Here is a 14,866-nt window from a genome sequence, read left to right on the forward strand (position 1 = left end):
TAATATCCATAATACTGGCTTCTTTTCTCCATTTCTCCATCCAAGGGTTTTTTTTCCTGATTGCATGGTCCTAGAAAATCACTAAATATTGGGATGTAAAAAACTAGGTCACATGTATTAATACAGTTGGCATAGCTGAATCGATCAGTTTCAAGTTTTGATTACAATGTACAGGATCATATATTTTACTATTTCTTACACAATTATGTGGAGCCCAGGTTCAAGCTAAGCTGTCAGCACCCTAGTGTACGTGTCTGCTCCCTTCCTCCTAACCACAGCATGCAGTTCTAAAGTACTTGAGTTTACATTCCTCAACTGCCTTCTCTTCTCATATCCTACTCTAATTCCTTTTTCCTAAATGCAGTGAAACATTTTGGCTAATCCAGGCCCCAGATCCTTGTATTGTAGGAAAAAGTGTTCAATAAAGCCATGAATAATAGGATTTTTATACAAAGATAACTCAGGAGAAGGGTTATTGACTAGCATCCCAGACCTCATATACATTAGCTACTCATTTCATTCTAGAATGTCCTGGAGATCCAAGTTGATCTTGAAATAAAGAGCTAGGATTCTTGCTACTACTTCATGTAATTAAAATGCAAATGTCAGGCCATCTCAAAAAGCCTGTTGAGCACAGACTGACTATTAAGGCTAGACTCCAATTAACATTTCCTGGGTTTCTGTAATGTGCCAAATATTGTTCAGAGGAAAAAAATCTATAAATTTCCACAAGGGGTTCACAAAGAGGGGGCAGTCTGGAAGAATTACAGTGGTGTGTGTTCAAGCCATGTTAGAACTGTGCACATTGTATGCTATGAAACATATGAAGGGAGAGATCTCCAGCCTGGGAAAATCCTAGCTTTCCCGACTCCCAGCTCTACCCAGGAATATAGGACAACTAGGCAGGGTGGCGGCACCTATCTTTGGAAACATTTAACTCTAGTTGGGATTAATCATGTTATCCGTTGTTAATGTCTTTGTCCTTCACTGTCCTACATGTAAACTCCCGTCAAGAGAGGGAATGTACTTTATTCCCCCTTGTCTTGTCCACCGCTGTCTTCTCATTGCTGTTTCACATGCTTGGAACTTAATAGGCATACCATCAATATTTGTTGATTGATAGATAAATGTAAGAATAAATGGGATAGACATTGAGACTGGCTTTAAGGAGAAAGCAGTTTATGAGGCTGACATCAGAGATAATTAGAATGTAAACCACTGGGCAGTTTATCAGAAAAGGCAAGTATTTAGACGGAAGTTGGGGGTGGTTTAAAAACCTAACACAGTTGCTGACTACTGGGGGCGGGTGGAAAGGGCAGCAAGAAGGCTAGATATGTTCGCAAAGGTTTATTGTTTTGGAACTACACTTTTTTTCTTTTGTAAATTAGTTCTTTACCCATCGAATTCTTTTGGGAGCTCTGAATGGCTATAGCTTAAAGATACAGCGGCTTCTGAGTTACTTTTACATTTTTTTCTTATGAGCTAGTGACCCCAAGGGACAAAAGGACCGGAACTCCCAAGTTTTCTAAATGCTGGTAAGGAAAGGGTGTGGAAATGCCAGGCGCGTAATTGCGGCACCTGGCTCCGTTGCCAGGCTAGCTGATTCCCACGCTGGCCGGCCTCCGTCGCGCAGCCCCGCCTAACGTGAGGGTCGCGCAGCCTGCGTCCCGCATCTTGATTGGCTGCGTTGGGGCTGCGTCTGCGGGCTCACGGGTCTCCTGTGCCCTGATTGGCTGCGGGTAGAAAGGCTGGGGCCTGGGACCACACTGCTGAGGGGACTTTGCGGCCCTGTTGGGACACTAGTCTCGGGACCCTGACCCCTGTTCCCAGGCCAAGGGAAGACGGCGGGCCACGGGAAACCACGGCGGGGGGAGGGAGGAAGGACGGAACCAGGGACCCGGGACTCACTGCGTCTTACACGGGTGGACAGGTGAGTCGCACCCCTTTCTCCGCTCCCCCGGGGTGGGCCTCACCAGCAACACAGCGGCCGACCGGCAGGGGTTGGGGACTCCCCGCAGTTCTCTCAGCATGCCCGGCCTGGGCGGATGCCCAGGCGTCGTAGGTCAGAGGTTCTGGAAAAGCGCAGGCGCCACAGGATTGATATGTGGTTTTCGATCATTCCCCGAGATTTTCTTCATTTTGGTCCTCATTTTTACTTGTTTATACACATTGCGGTTAATTTGAAACTCTCAGCAGATCGTGCATGTTATAAAGTAGAGCTTATTTGAATGTTGTAGAGCGTAGTGTGTAAAGTATGAATATTGCGCATATTGTTGAAGTGAACTTAACACTTCAAGAATGCTTAAGAAACAGGAGTTTCTTGTGTTGTGATTTAACAAACATTTGCCAAGTGTATTGCTGTGTAGGACCAGGGTAAGCGCTGTACTCTGCAGCCAAGTTGTTGGGTTTGAAACCAAGGTCTGCTGCCCCTTGTTAGCTGAGCAGACCTTGGGGCGGTTACTTTACCTGGATCAGTGTCTTCAACTTTAAAGTGGATCATTGTGGTGACTTTTCTGAGTACTCTGTAAGTGGTTTATGATATTAACTCAGTTTAGTCTGAACAGGTACCCAGGATGTAGTGTCCCCATTTTCCCGACACTCCTGCTGAGGCACGGAGAAGCGATGTGACTTTCCCAAGTCCCAACATAACCAGTGACCAGGAATTAAGCCCATGCAGACCACAGTTTTACACACTACCTTAGGTTGCCTCATGAACTGGATTTGTTCATTCAGTTTCAGTTGACAAATACTGATTTTGTTCCTCTGTGGACCAAGTTCTTTGCTTGCTGGGTACAGGGGACAGAGAAGGACTCAGACTCTGCCCTCCCAGCGCTTGCAATCTAGTACAGGTTGTTTATAGCTGGACTGCAGGGTGCCCGTGAATCCCAGTAAAATCTTTTCCAAAACATTGTGAGTACAGGTCTTTTCTTTTTTGTTCTTTTTGGAAAGAGAGTCTGGGGCTCTCACCAGGTCCTCTAGTGGGTCTGAGACTGAAAGTTATGAAGAAACATTTTAGCAGAAGAGCTGGAATCTGACGTAATGCCTGACAACACAGCATGACCTTAAAAAAGAGAAAAAGAAAAACCATTGGTTGAATGGATGAAGAACTTTACAGGAGTTCAAGTGCTACAGTAGGGTTAAGAGGAAGGTGCTGTGGAAGAACACACGCAAAGGTCCTCCTTGTCCAGCAGTGCCTCCTAGAGTCAGCAGTGCCCCTGAAGTGAATAGTAGGGAAGCAATTCATTGGAACATAGTGGTGACAAATCTCTGCCCTCCTGGAGGGTGAGACAGAAACAACACATGAACAGATGCAGCTATGACAGGTGGCAAAGAGAAGCAGTCCATGGTGCCATGAGAGCCTGTAATAGGGACAAGTGGCTTCATCTATTCAAGACAGGGAAGTTTCCCAGAGAGAGCAGCACTCAGTCCTAGGAGTTAGACAGGGGCACTCTGGGCATGGGGAACTGCCCTCAGCCTTCAAAGACCCTGTGGTGGGAACAGGCAGAGCACCAGGGACTGAAAAGAACTGGTGTGGCTGGTGGGGTTAGGGGTGTTTGAAGGGGAGGGGCACAGATTTGGGTGGTGACAGAGCCCAGACAGAGGCTTTTTAGACCATGGTGTAAGGCGTTTTTATTTTGTTTTATGTCTTTGTCCTAAAGTGCCATTGAAAAGTTTATTGCAGGGAGGTGACAAGATCACATTTTGAGAAGAAGTTGGAAAGAAGCCCAAGTGATTAACTGAAGCCCTGGATAAGGACAGGATCCCTGAGGAGAAACTGTAAGGTAAGAGGAGGAGAGGGGTCTAGAATCAAGCCTTGAAAATGAGCCTGCAAAGAAGAGAGATAAAAGGAAGTGAGAGGGTAGCAAGGGGGGCGGGGGGGAGAGAACTGAGAGTGGGAAGTCTTGGAAATCCGGAGAGAGAGTATTTCCTGGAGAAAGTGGTTGACTATGCTGAAAGCTTACAGAGGTCAAAAGAGGAAGGAAGAGAGCCCATTGGCTCTAATCACATGGAAATTGTCTTTATTGGGATCTATATAAGTAGGAGGAGAGGAATTGGAGAGAAGCATCTGCAAGAATTAACTGAGGATGGGGCACCTGGGTGGCTCAGTCGATTGAGTGTCTGCCTTTGGCTCGGGTCATGGTTTCGGGGTCCTGCAATCAGGCCCCTCATCAGTTCCCTGCCCTGCAGGGATCCTGCTTCCCCCTCTCCCTCTGCCTGTTGCTCTTCCCACTTGTGCTCTCTCTGTTGAGTAAATAAAATCTTAAAAAAAAAAAATTCACTCAAGGTAAGAGAAAATAGGGTTTTAGCTAGGGTGGCAGTGAGAAGAGCCATTGAGCTGAAGGATGGGAGCCCCAGAGATGAGGATAGAGCTGAAGGAGTGAGTATATGAGAAAGAGGGGCTCTGGAGGTTTTCAGGCCAGAGAGGTAGGAATCAGTACAGAAGCAGAGATTACCCTGGATGCTGAAGGATGTAATTGTAGGAAAGGGGAGACAGCAGAAGGTTCACGTTTGGTGTGATGAGTTGCTCTCCTTTCTTTGTACAGAGTAGAGGCGGGAGCATGGAATGAGTGGATCAGGGGTCAGGGGATGCTGGAGGTCCAAGCTGAGGAGCTTTGACATCATTGTGCAGAGGTATGCAAGAGTACACTGACCCAGAGATTTTTTTTTTAGAATGGTCTGGCAGAGGGAGCCAAGTTTGCAGCAAAGAAATTAGCCTCCTTGGTCATTCAGGGAATTGCAAATATGGGGAGAGTGAGGATAGAGGCTGGATAGAATCAAAAGCTACATTTAATGTGTAGTAAAGGAGGCCTCACAGACCATGGGGAAAGAAAGGATTGTTCAAAGACAGTGCTTAGAGATAGCTAAACTATTGATAATGTGTAGACTTTCAGCTCACAGTAGAAATTTCAAGTGAATTAAAGGAGCTAACTTTTTAAAATAAAAAATATAAAAGGATATATGGATGAATTTTTATCTGATCATGTAGTGCATAAAAGCAGTAAGAATCAAGAAAAGGGAAACTACTATGACCCTTGACCACTTAAAATTAACCACTTTATTCTGATACATGCTATACTATGTAATAACCTTGAAGACATTATGCCAAGTGAAAAAAAACCAAACGCAATAGGACAGATACTGTATGACAGTCACATGAAGTACCAAGAACAGGCAGATTCCTAGAGACAGAAAGTAGAAGTTACCAACGGCTGAGAGGAGGAGGGAATGGGGAATTATTGTTTAAGGGGATCAGAATTTCTGTTTGGGGCAATGAAAAATTTCTGGAAATAGTAGTAGAGGTTGTACGACATTGTGAATATAGTTAATAACACTGAATTGTATACTTAAAATGGTTAAAATGGTAAAAATTTATAGCTTATCACAGTAAAAAATGTAACCACTTTGGTAATGCTGGAATTTTTATACCATCAACAACTGAAAGTGAATTAGAGAAAAACCAAAAACATATTTTTTTAATATATGAAGAGTTTATGTAAGTCCATTCTTAAAAAACAGAAAATTGCAGTTTAAAAAGGCAGGAGTAGTTAATACACAAAAGAAAATAAGGATGGCCAAAATAAGTCATTAAGCTCAGCCTCATTAGTAGAAGAAAATGAATTTAATATTTTCATTTTTCACATATAAAAATTCAAACAGACGATGGGGCGCCTGGGTGGCTCAGTTGGTTAAGCGGCTGCCTTCAGCTCAGGTCATGATCCCAGGGTCCTGGGATTGAGTTCTGCATCGGGCTTCCTACTCAGCAGAGAGCCTGCTTCTCTCTTTCCCTCTGCCTACTTGTGCTTTCTCTCTGTCTCTCTGTCAAATAAATAAAGTCCTTAAAAAAAAATTAAAACTGATGAATCGGTTATAGTGCCTGTGACAAGATTAACAGATATTTTTTCTGGAACAGTAAATTAACAACCTAGCTTTTCAAATGTTCCCTTATCTTCTTTTCAGTAATTCTCCTAGGGATTCACGAATGAGTGAAATGAAATGAAATGTAGATAGATAGGCAGCAGATAACTAGTATTACAAACAGCCCAAATACTCCATGCTAGGGAAGAAATTACAGAATTATGGTGTATCAGTCCCCACTATCATGTACTCATTTTAAATGTTTATAGAGTGTTTTTGATACTTAGAGTGCATATAATAAATCAATTGTATATGTAATTTGTGTTGTTTGTAGAAGAGTCACAACATTAGTGCTCTTCACTTTCACGGTTAACTGTGTTTGCTCATCAGAGACTAAAAAAGAGCAAAACAGCTTTAATTGTGAGGCAACTCCCTGAGCACATAATATTTCACCCTGGTGTGAGCAGGAAATGTGAGACAGGCTGCTTTACCCAATCTGTCATTTTGTATAGCATAACCCACACTAGGCCACATAACTTTATCTGGTGCTTAACCAAACACCAGGATTTGTTCCAGTGCTGAGGATCCCCTTGCTGTGCTGGCCTCACTGGAAGACATCATGTCAGTCTTTAGTGTAGTACCTGCTGAGGACATTTTCAAGAAAAATTCTGTGTCCTTACCATTTCAAATTGTAGGCTGAGCTTAAGATCTAGTTCTCATATACAAGGTAGCCTTGCTTTATGTATTTAAAAATGATAACAAAAGGGACAAGAATCAGAAAAAAACAGACATGTATGTCAGATAATGAACAATTGTGAAGGACTTTTCTACTTCCCTGTTTTTTTTTTCCACTCCAGTAATATTTTTTCTTTTATTAATTTTTTAAAATTAACATATAATGTATTATAAGCCCCAGGGGTATAGGTCCGTGAATCATCCCAGGCTTACACACTCACCATAGCACATACTCTCCCCAATGTCCATAACCCAACCACCCTTTACATACCCGCCTCGCCCCTGCAACCCTCAGTTTGTGAGACTGAGAGTCTCTTACGGTTTGTCTCCCTCCCTGTCCCATCTTGTTTCATTTTTTCCTTTCTTACTCCCCAAACCCCCCCACGTTGCCTCTCAACTTCCTCATATCAGCGAGATCATATGATAATTGTCTTTCTCCGATTGACTTATTTCACTCAGCATAATACCTTCTAGTTCCATCCACATCATTGCAAATGGCAAGATTTCATTTCTTTGATGGCTGCGTAATATTCCATTGTAGATATATACCACATTTTCTTTATCCATTCATCTGTTGATGGACATATAGGTTCTTTCCATAGTTTGGCTATTGTGGACTTTGCTGCTATAAACATTTGGGTGCGTGTGTCCCTTCAGATCACATTTGTATCTTTGGGTTAAATACCCAGTAGTGTGATTGCTGGGTCATAGGGTAGCTCTATTTTCAACTTTTTGAGGAACCTGCATGCTGTTTTCCAGAGTGGCCACACCAGTTTGCATTCCCACCAAGAGTGTAGGAGGGTTCCCCTTTCTCCGTATCTTCGCCAACATCTGTCATTTCCTGACTTGTTAATTTTAGTCATTCTGACTGGTGTGAGGTGGTATCTCATTATGGTTTTGATTTGTATTTCCCTGATGCTGAGTGATGTTGAACACTTTTTCATGTGTCTGTTGGCCATCTGGATGTCTTCTTTGCAGAAATGTCTGTTCATGTCTTCTGCCCATTCCTTGATTGGATTATTTATTTTTGGGGTGTTGAGTTTGATAAGTTCTTTATAGATTTTGGATACTAGCCCTTTATCTGTTATGTCGTTTGCAAATGTCTTCTCCCATTCTGTCAGCTGTCTTTTGGTTTCGTGGACCATTTCCTTTGCTGTGCAAAAGCTTTTGATCTTGATGAAGTCCCAATAGTTCATTTTTGCCCTTGCTTCCCTTGCCTTTGGCAATGTTCCTAGGAAGAAGTTGCTGTGACTGAGGTCGAAAGGTTGCTGCTTGTGTTCTCCTCAAGGATTTTGATGGATTCCTCTTTCACGTTGAGGTCTTTCCCATTTTGAGTCTATTTTTGTATGTGATCTAAGGAACTGGTCCAGTTTCATTTTTCTGCATATGGCTGTCTAATTTTCCCAACACCATCTGTGGAAGAGACTGTCTTTTTCCCATTGGACATTTCTTTCCTGCTTTGTCAAAGATTAGTTGACCATAGAGTTGAGGATTTATTTCTGGGCTCTCTATTCTGTTCCATTGATCTGTGTGTCTGTTTGTGCCAGTACCATACTGTCTTGATGATGACAGCTTTGTAATAGAGCTTGGAGTCTGGAATCGTGATGCCACCAACTCTGGCTTGTTTTTTCAACATTTCTCTGGCTATTCAGGGTTTTTTCTGCTTCCATATAAATTTTAGGATTATTTGCTCCATTTCTTTGAAAAAAATGGATGGGATTTTGATAGGGATTGCATTAAACATGTAGATTGCTTTAGGTAGCATAGAGATTTTCACAGTACTTATTCTTCCAATCCATGAGCATGGAACATTTTTCCATTTCTTTGTGTCTTCCTCAGTTTCTTTCATGAGTACTTTATAGTTTTCTGAGTACGGATTCTTTTTCTCTTTGTAAACAAAGAGAAACCTAAACAAAGAGATACCTATTCCTAGGTATCTTGTGGTTTTGGGTGCAATGTAAATGGGATTGACTCCTTAATTTCTCTTTCTTCTGTCTTGCTGTTGGTGTATAGAAATGCAACTGATTTCTGTGCATTGATTTTATATTCTGACACTTAACTGAATTCCTTTACAAGTTCTAGCAGATTTGGAGTGGAGTCTTCTGGGTTTTCCACATAAAGTATCATATCATCTGCAGAGAGTGATAGTTTGACTCCACTCCCTTATTCTTTTCAGAATTTGGCAAATTTGCTTTAGTGAAAATGTATTGCTTTTTTTTTAATATATATATTTTTAAGATTTTATTTATTCATTTGACAGAGAGAGAGATCACAAGTAGACAGAGAGGCAGGCAGAGAGAGAGGGAAGCAGGCTCCCCACTGAGCAGAGAGCTTGATGTGGGACTCGATCCTAGGACCCTGAGATCATGACCTAAGCCGAAGGCAGTGGCTTAACCCACTGAGCCACCCAGGCGCCCCATGTATTGCTTTTATAAACAGTTATTTGAGACAACCAAAGCATTTAAAATAGTTTTCACAATTTTTACGTACTCTTTATAATGTACTTCTGTCTAAAATATAATTTTAGTCATATTAATCATATTAGTACAAGAATTTTAGCCCCAGGTATTTCCTAGTAATGGCAACTGTTTATTGAGTGCTACTATGTACCAGGTTTATGCAAAGTATTGGACTCAAAGTATCCCTGTAAAATTTATGCACTTTCTTTTCCTTTTAAGCATGGTACTGTTGGTAGTCATCCTTATTGAACATTTACTGTGGTGCTCTTCTGATCACTACTTGTTCACTTAATTAATCTGAGGCTAGGGGCGCCTCAGTGGGTTAAAGCCTCTGCCTTCAGCTCAGGTCATGATCTCAGGGTCCTGGGATCGAGCCCTGCATTGGGCTCTCTGCTCAGCAGGAAGCCTGCTTCCCTTCCTCTCTCTTTGCCTGCTTCTCTGCCTACTTGTGATCTCTGTCAAATAAATAAATAAAATCTTAAGAAAAAAAAATTAATCTGAGGCTAAGAAAGTTTCCCACGATAACCCCATAAATTAGAACCAGGACTGAGCATGGACATTTTGGCCACAGAGCCCACAGTTCTTCTAGCATGTGGTGCAGTTGTGAGGCCCAAGTTTGTGAGGCTCCAGATTAGATCTGTATGTACCCAATTCATTATGTAGTATCTCCTGCTTCCAATTAAAATCCATGGTCCTCTTAGAAATTTTAAAATAGCTTAATATTTATATCTTGGCTATCAGGAATCATCTAAAGGAAAGTGGTATTAGGAATTATATGAAAAATACTCTCGTTGAACCACCAGAAGTAAAATAGAAACTATGCTTACAATTATTTGGGACACCATGGGGACTAACAATAAGCTATTATTACAAATGGTAAAACAAACTGAGAACATTGTTACTTGTTATTTTTCCTTTGAGAATAGTGATTTATTTGCATTAGTTAGAACAGGCTTGGAAGTGAAAAGTCCTTGGTATATTGTATATATGAGATATATATATATATCTATATATAGATATATATATATATGGCATTATTAAGTGCAGAGATTGGATTATGGCTTTTTTTCAACTTTCCTTCAAACCTTCAAATAATAAGGGAATGCTGTTGACTAGCTAAACTGTTCATGCTTTTGTGGCAGGGATGCAACACTTAACACTCTTAGCAACTGTAAGTTAGAACAGGGCACCTGGGTGGCTCAGTTGTTAAGTGGTGGCCTTTGGCTCAGGTCATGATCTCAGAGTCCTGGGATTGTCTCTCTCATCCAGCTCCCTGCTCTCCCTCTCCCTCTGTCCCTTCCCCCCCACTTTGTGTGCGCTGTCTCTCAAATAAATAAATATGACCTTTAAAAGTTAAAACAACAAAGTAGGCATGTTTACATTACCAGAGATAACAGAAAAATAGTGCCAGAGTCCATAAGGCATCACCCACAGTATAGCCATCCCTCGGGACCTAAAGCTGTCACATGGGGACAGCTGGTTAGACTGTTGTAAAAGTATGGTCCCCATTCCACTTAATTTGATTGCCCATTGCTCTACTGGGCCAGTCACGCAGCATTCCTCGCTTTGTCTGGCTAAGACTTGGTTTAATTTTGGATTCATAAAAAGGATTTTTACATAATTCTCTTAAAACAAGTTCATACTTATTAACTCCTTTTAAATAAAACAGATTGACTTTGGATAATAATTACTCAGCAGAAATATTTACTCTAAAATATAGTATTAGAGATGACTCCCCTCCCCAATAAGTATTTGCTTCAGCTAAACATAAACTTGAAAATTTAAAATGTTAAAAAAAAAAAAAAAAAAGAAGGAAAACCTTGCGTGTGTGTGTTTGTAGAAGTAAAACATTTCTGGGGCACCTTGGTGGCTCAGTGGGTTAAGCCACTGCCTTCGGCTCAGGTCATGATCTCGGAGTCCTGGGATCGAACCCCGCATCGGGCTCTCTACTCAGCAGGGAGCCTGCTTCCTCCTCTCTCTCTGCCTGCTTGTGATCTCCCTCTGTCAAATAAATAAAGAAAATCTTTAAAAAAAAAAAAGAAGTAACACATTTCTCTCAAAGAAAAACATAACAGTTGTAGGAGAGGAAATTTGTGTCAGAGTAACATTTGAGGTCTTTGAATCTTTGAACTCTTAAAATGTAAAATGGAAATTACTTCACAAGGTTGTGGCAAAGCTCACATAGACAGTGTGTTTATAATGTATGAGACGTCTAAGTTGTGAAGAGGTATATTAGTTACTTTATAAATTATTTAAGAGGAATATTTAATATTCCACAAAAAGTTTGAGACTAACTTGGCAAAATTCAGTTTTCCTGTCTAATTTAAATCCACATAATTTTGTGCCTACTGCTTAGAACCCACATTTGTGTTTGCATTCTTAAAGTCAACACCCCTTATGTTAAAACCTATGTTTTCACTGTTACAGGTACAATGAGTACATTCTGAGTCCCAGGACGGTGGGAATTAGCCAACGGACTGCAGACATGCTGTGGAAGCTGCTGCTAAGATCCCAGCCCTGCAGGCTGTGTTCATTCAGAAAGATGCCATTGGCTTCAAAATCCAGATCCCCTTTAGCATGCTTCGTCTATACAACTGATCATCAATCAAACCAAGAAAATAAAAGAACAGTGGAAAAGCTCTACAAATTTTCAGTGGACGTCAGGAAAATTCGCAGATTAAAAGGATGGGTACTTTTTGAGAAGGAAACCTATGTTGAAGAAATTGCAGGCGTTTTACAACAACTAGGTGCCGATGAAGCTGCTATAGCCAGCATTTTGGAACGCTGCCCAGAAGCAATAGTCTGCAGTCCAGCCACTTTGAACACCCAGAGAGAACTCTGGCAGTTGGTTTGCAAAAACGAGCAAGAGTTAGTCAAGTTAATAGAACAGTTTCCAGAATCTTTCTTTACCATTAAAGACCAGGAAACCCAGAGGCTGAACATTCAGTTCTTTCAAGAGTTGGGACTCAAAAATGTGGTCATTAGCAGATTTTTGACAACTGCATCTAATGTTTTTCATAATCCTATTGAGAAAAATAAGCAAATGATAAGTATTCTCCAGGAGAGTTACCTAAATTTAGGTGGCTCTGAGGCCAACATGAAAGTTTGGTTACTCAAATTGTTAAGTCAGAATCCATTTATTTTGCTAAATTCTTCTGCAGCTATCAAGGAAACATTAGAATTTCTCCAGGAGCAAGGTTTTGCAAACTCTGAAATTCTCCAGCTTCTATCCAAACTCAAAGGATTTCTTTTTCAGCTTTGCCCAGGAAGTATACAGAACAGCATGTCCTTCTCTAAAAATACTTTTAAATGCACAGATCATGACCTGAAGCAATTAGTTTTGAAATGTCCTGCCATTTTATATTATTCCGTTCCAGTTTTGGAAGAGAGAATTCAGGGATTACTAGAAGAAGGCATTTCCATAGCTCAGATAAAAGAGACACCAATGGTACTTGAATTAACTCCACAGATAGTACAGTACAGGATAAGGAAACTGAATTCTCTAGGCTATAGGATAAAGGATGGACATCTAGGAAATCTAAATGGAACAAAAAAAGAGTTTGAGGCTAACTTTGGCAAAATTCAGGCCAAGAAGGGAAGGCCATTATTTAACCCTGTGGCACCATTAAATGTTGAAGAGTAACTTGCCGACTGCTGTGGCTTTCCAGCATTGCAGAATGAAGCTAAGTAGCGAAGACTTGAGTGATTCAGGCAGTTTATAGGCACTAGTAATTTGAAGAAACTATTTAGCTTGAGTCTTAAGTTACCTTTAAGTATATAATCTCTGACATATTTTCTATATTTTAAACTATAAGCTGCATTTATTTTAAATAAAGTTGGTAATTTCTACCTTGAACTATTTCAGAAAACTCCTGTACTAGTAAACGGCCCAACAGAGTGATAACTTTATAAGTGAATCATTTCTAAGAAATTGCCAAGTATACTCCCTTAATTCAAAGGGTATGGGTATGTTTTTATTTATATAGCACATTTCATCTGGGACACAGACCCAGTGTTCTTCCTCTCTACCAGCTCTGAAACATCATTCTACTGTGGTCTGAAACCTGTAGCTTCAAATTAGGTGAAATTAGCAAACTTCTAATACATTTTTTTTAGATAAAAGCTGATTTCATCTCTTGGTTGGGATAAATGCGTGTCTTTGAGAATGAAGTATTTCTCATTCGAAAAGAATAGAGCTTACTTGTGTGTTTAGTTTAAAATTGACCATCTCCTCTCATAGAACTTTGATGTGCATCAATACTTTCCCCATTTTATAGATGAGGAAACAAGCTTAGAGAGGCCTGCCAAGTGATAGAGTCCAGATTTACTGTGATCTGACTTCTGTTCAAACCTGTGACTAGAGAAAGGATTGCTTAGGAGTTGGCATTACGAAAAGCCATACGCACAGTAGGTTGGGTGTCAACTCGGATTCAGTTCAGGTTCTGATCTCATGGCTCCAGGCTCAGCAGGAAGTCTGTTTGGATATATTCTTCTTCTGTCCTCTCCCCATCTTGTGCTCTCTTTCTCAAATGTCTTTTTTAAAAGAAAAGAAAAACCATACCCTTACCTGACATGACAAAGGAGTACCAACAACAAACTTAGGAATTTTTTGTAAAACTCCTTAAATATGAAGTGATCTAATTTATATACATTTGAATTAAGCAGCTTTTTTAGAAAACTGAAAATCCAGGTCTGGCTCTGAAAGGGAAAATGTGTGATGGTTGGTACCGGTTTTAATAGCATTCCAAATTTCTGTTTCTAAGTCTTATTCCAAGATAAACATTATCCAGATAAAGACTGGCTCACCTCCAGCTGCGGATTTTGAATTTTGTAACAAATAACACCACCAAACAGTTGACTCTAACACTCCCACCATCTGTGTCCTGTGTGTGCATGGCCTTTTTTTAAGTAATGAAAACCCAATTAAAAATACACACCATGTCTTTATTCACTTAGCAAATGCAAGTAACCCTCAGTGTTCAAATCTGTTTGGTTCCCTGGGGTAGTGAACAATAGTCTCATGTAGCACCTACTAAGTGCTGGGCATGTTGTGCTTTAGAACGCTTAGAGCTGAGAACCACCATTTACTGTTCTACAAATGAGGAGATGCAGGCACAGACAGGGTGTCACTTACCCAAAGTTAAACAGGAATGTTTGTTCAAGAAAAAGAATGGCAGCAACAGTTGGGGCAGGAGTGTCCCCGTCCATCTAAGGAATGGGATCGCATTCTAAGTGTGATGGGAAACCTTCAGAAAGAGTTTAGTTTGCTTGTCGTCCTGACCTCATTATCAGTGGTATGCTTATCTTCCACTCTCAGAAGTGTCCTAGTTTGGAACATTTATATGGTTACCTTAGTTTTATTTTACATTGAGATGCCTACTAGCTGAGCAGAGATGTCAAACGGGCAAATGGCAAAGTCTGGAACCGTGAGGTCAGAACTAGAGATACTCTGGGATCATCTACGTATCTATGATGGTATTTAAAGCTAAGACTCTAAATGAGATTGCCCAGAAATAAATTATAGATTTTGTAGTAGTGACTGGCCACGACCGGAAGGAATTGACCAAAAGAGGTCCTGAGGAAAGAGGGCGTGGCCAATAATATTGAATGCCATAGAGTGGTCAACTAAGATACAGATAAGTGACCAATGGATTTGGCCAAAAAGAAATCACTCGTTGGCCCTATCAGGAGTGACTGGTGCAATGAGAAAGGTAAGAAGGCACCTGGGGGGGGGGGGTGTGTTCGTGAGGACAGAAGATGACTAAGGCAGAGACTATAAAAGTTTTTCAAAAATGTGGCAAAGGGAAGCAGGAAAA

The 14,866-nt window shown here is 40.8% G+C and overlaps 1 protein-coding gene across 8 annotated transcripts; it reads left to right on the forward strand.

Moving 5' to 3' along the window:
• On the forward strand, positions 1–14,010 carry MTERF2 (mitochondrial transcription termination factor 2). Of its 8 annotated transcripts, none has more exons than XM_004743080.3 (4): positions 1–1,930; positions 3,660–3,782; positions 4,545–4,632; positions 11,478–14,010. In XM_004743080.3, the coding sequence occupies exons 3-4, from the start codon at positions 4,565–4,567 to the stop codon at positions 12,691–12,693; spliced, it is 1,284 nt and encodes a 427-aa protein (XP_004743137.1). In that variant the 5' UTR covers positions 1–1,930; positions 3,660–3,782; positions 4,545–4,564; the 3' UTR covers positions 12,694–14,010. The 8 variants fall into 8 exon arrangements, with proteins under 8 accessions (XP_004743137.1, XP_044939908.1, XP_044939910.1 ...); XM_045083973.1 differs by having other exon boundaries at positions 4,550–4,632; XM_045083975.1 differs by having other exon boundaries at positions 3,673–3,782.
• Positions 14,011–14,866: the final 856 nt, after the last annotated feature.

The sequence above is a fragment of the Mustela putorius genome, unplaced genomic scaffold (assembly GCF_011764305.1).
Source record: "Mustela putorius furo isolate JIRA1106 unplaced genomic scaffold, ASM1176430v1.1 tig00000738_pilon_pilon_pilon, whole genome shotgun sequence".
In the NCBI taxonomy this organism is placed as follows: Eukaryota; Metazoa; Chordata; class Mammalia; order Carnivora; family Mustelidae; genus Mustela; species Mustela putorius.

Bases quoted from the DNA above. Each gene is read 5' to 3' on its own strand.
- MTERF2 (XM_004743080.3), top strand. From the start codon at position 4,565: ATGAGTGGATCAGGGGTCAGGGGATGCTGGAGGTCCAAGCTGAGGAGC. The intron at 4,633-11,477 runs GTATGCAAGAGT...TCACTGTTACAG, and splicing joins TTTGACATCATTGTGCAGAG to GTACAATGAGTACATTCTGA.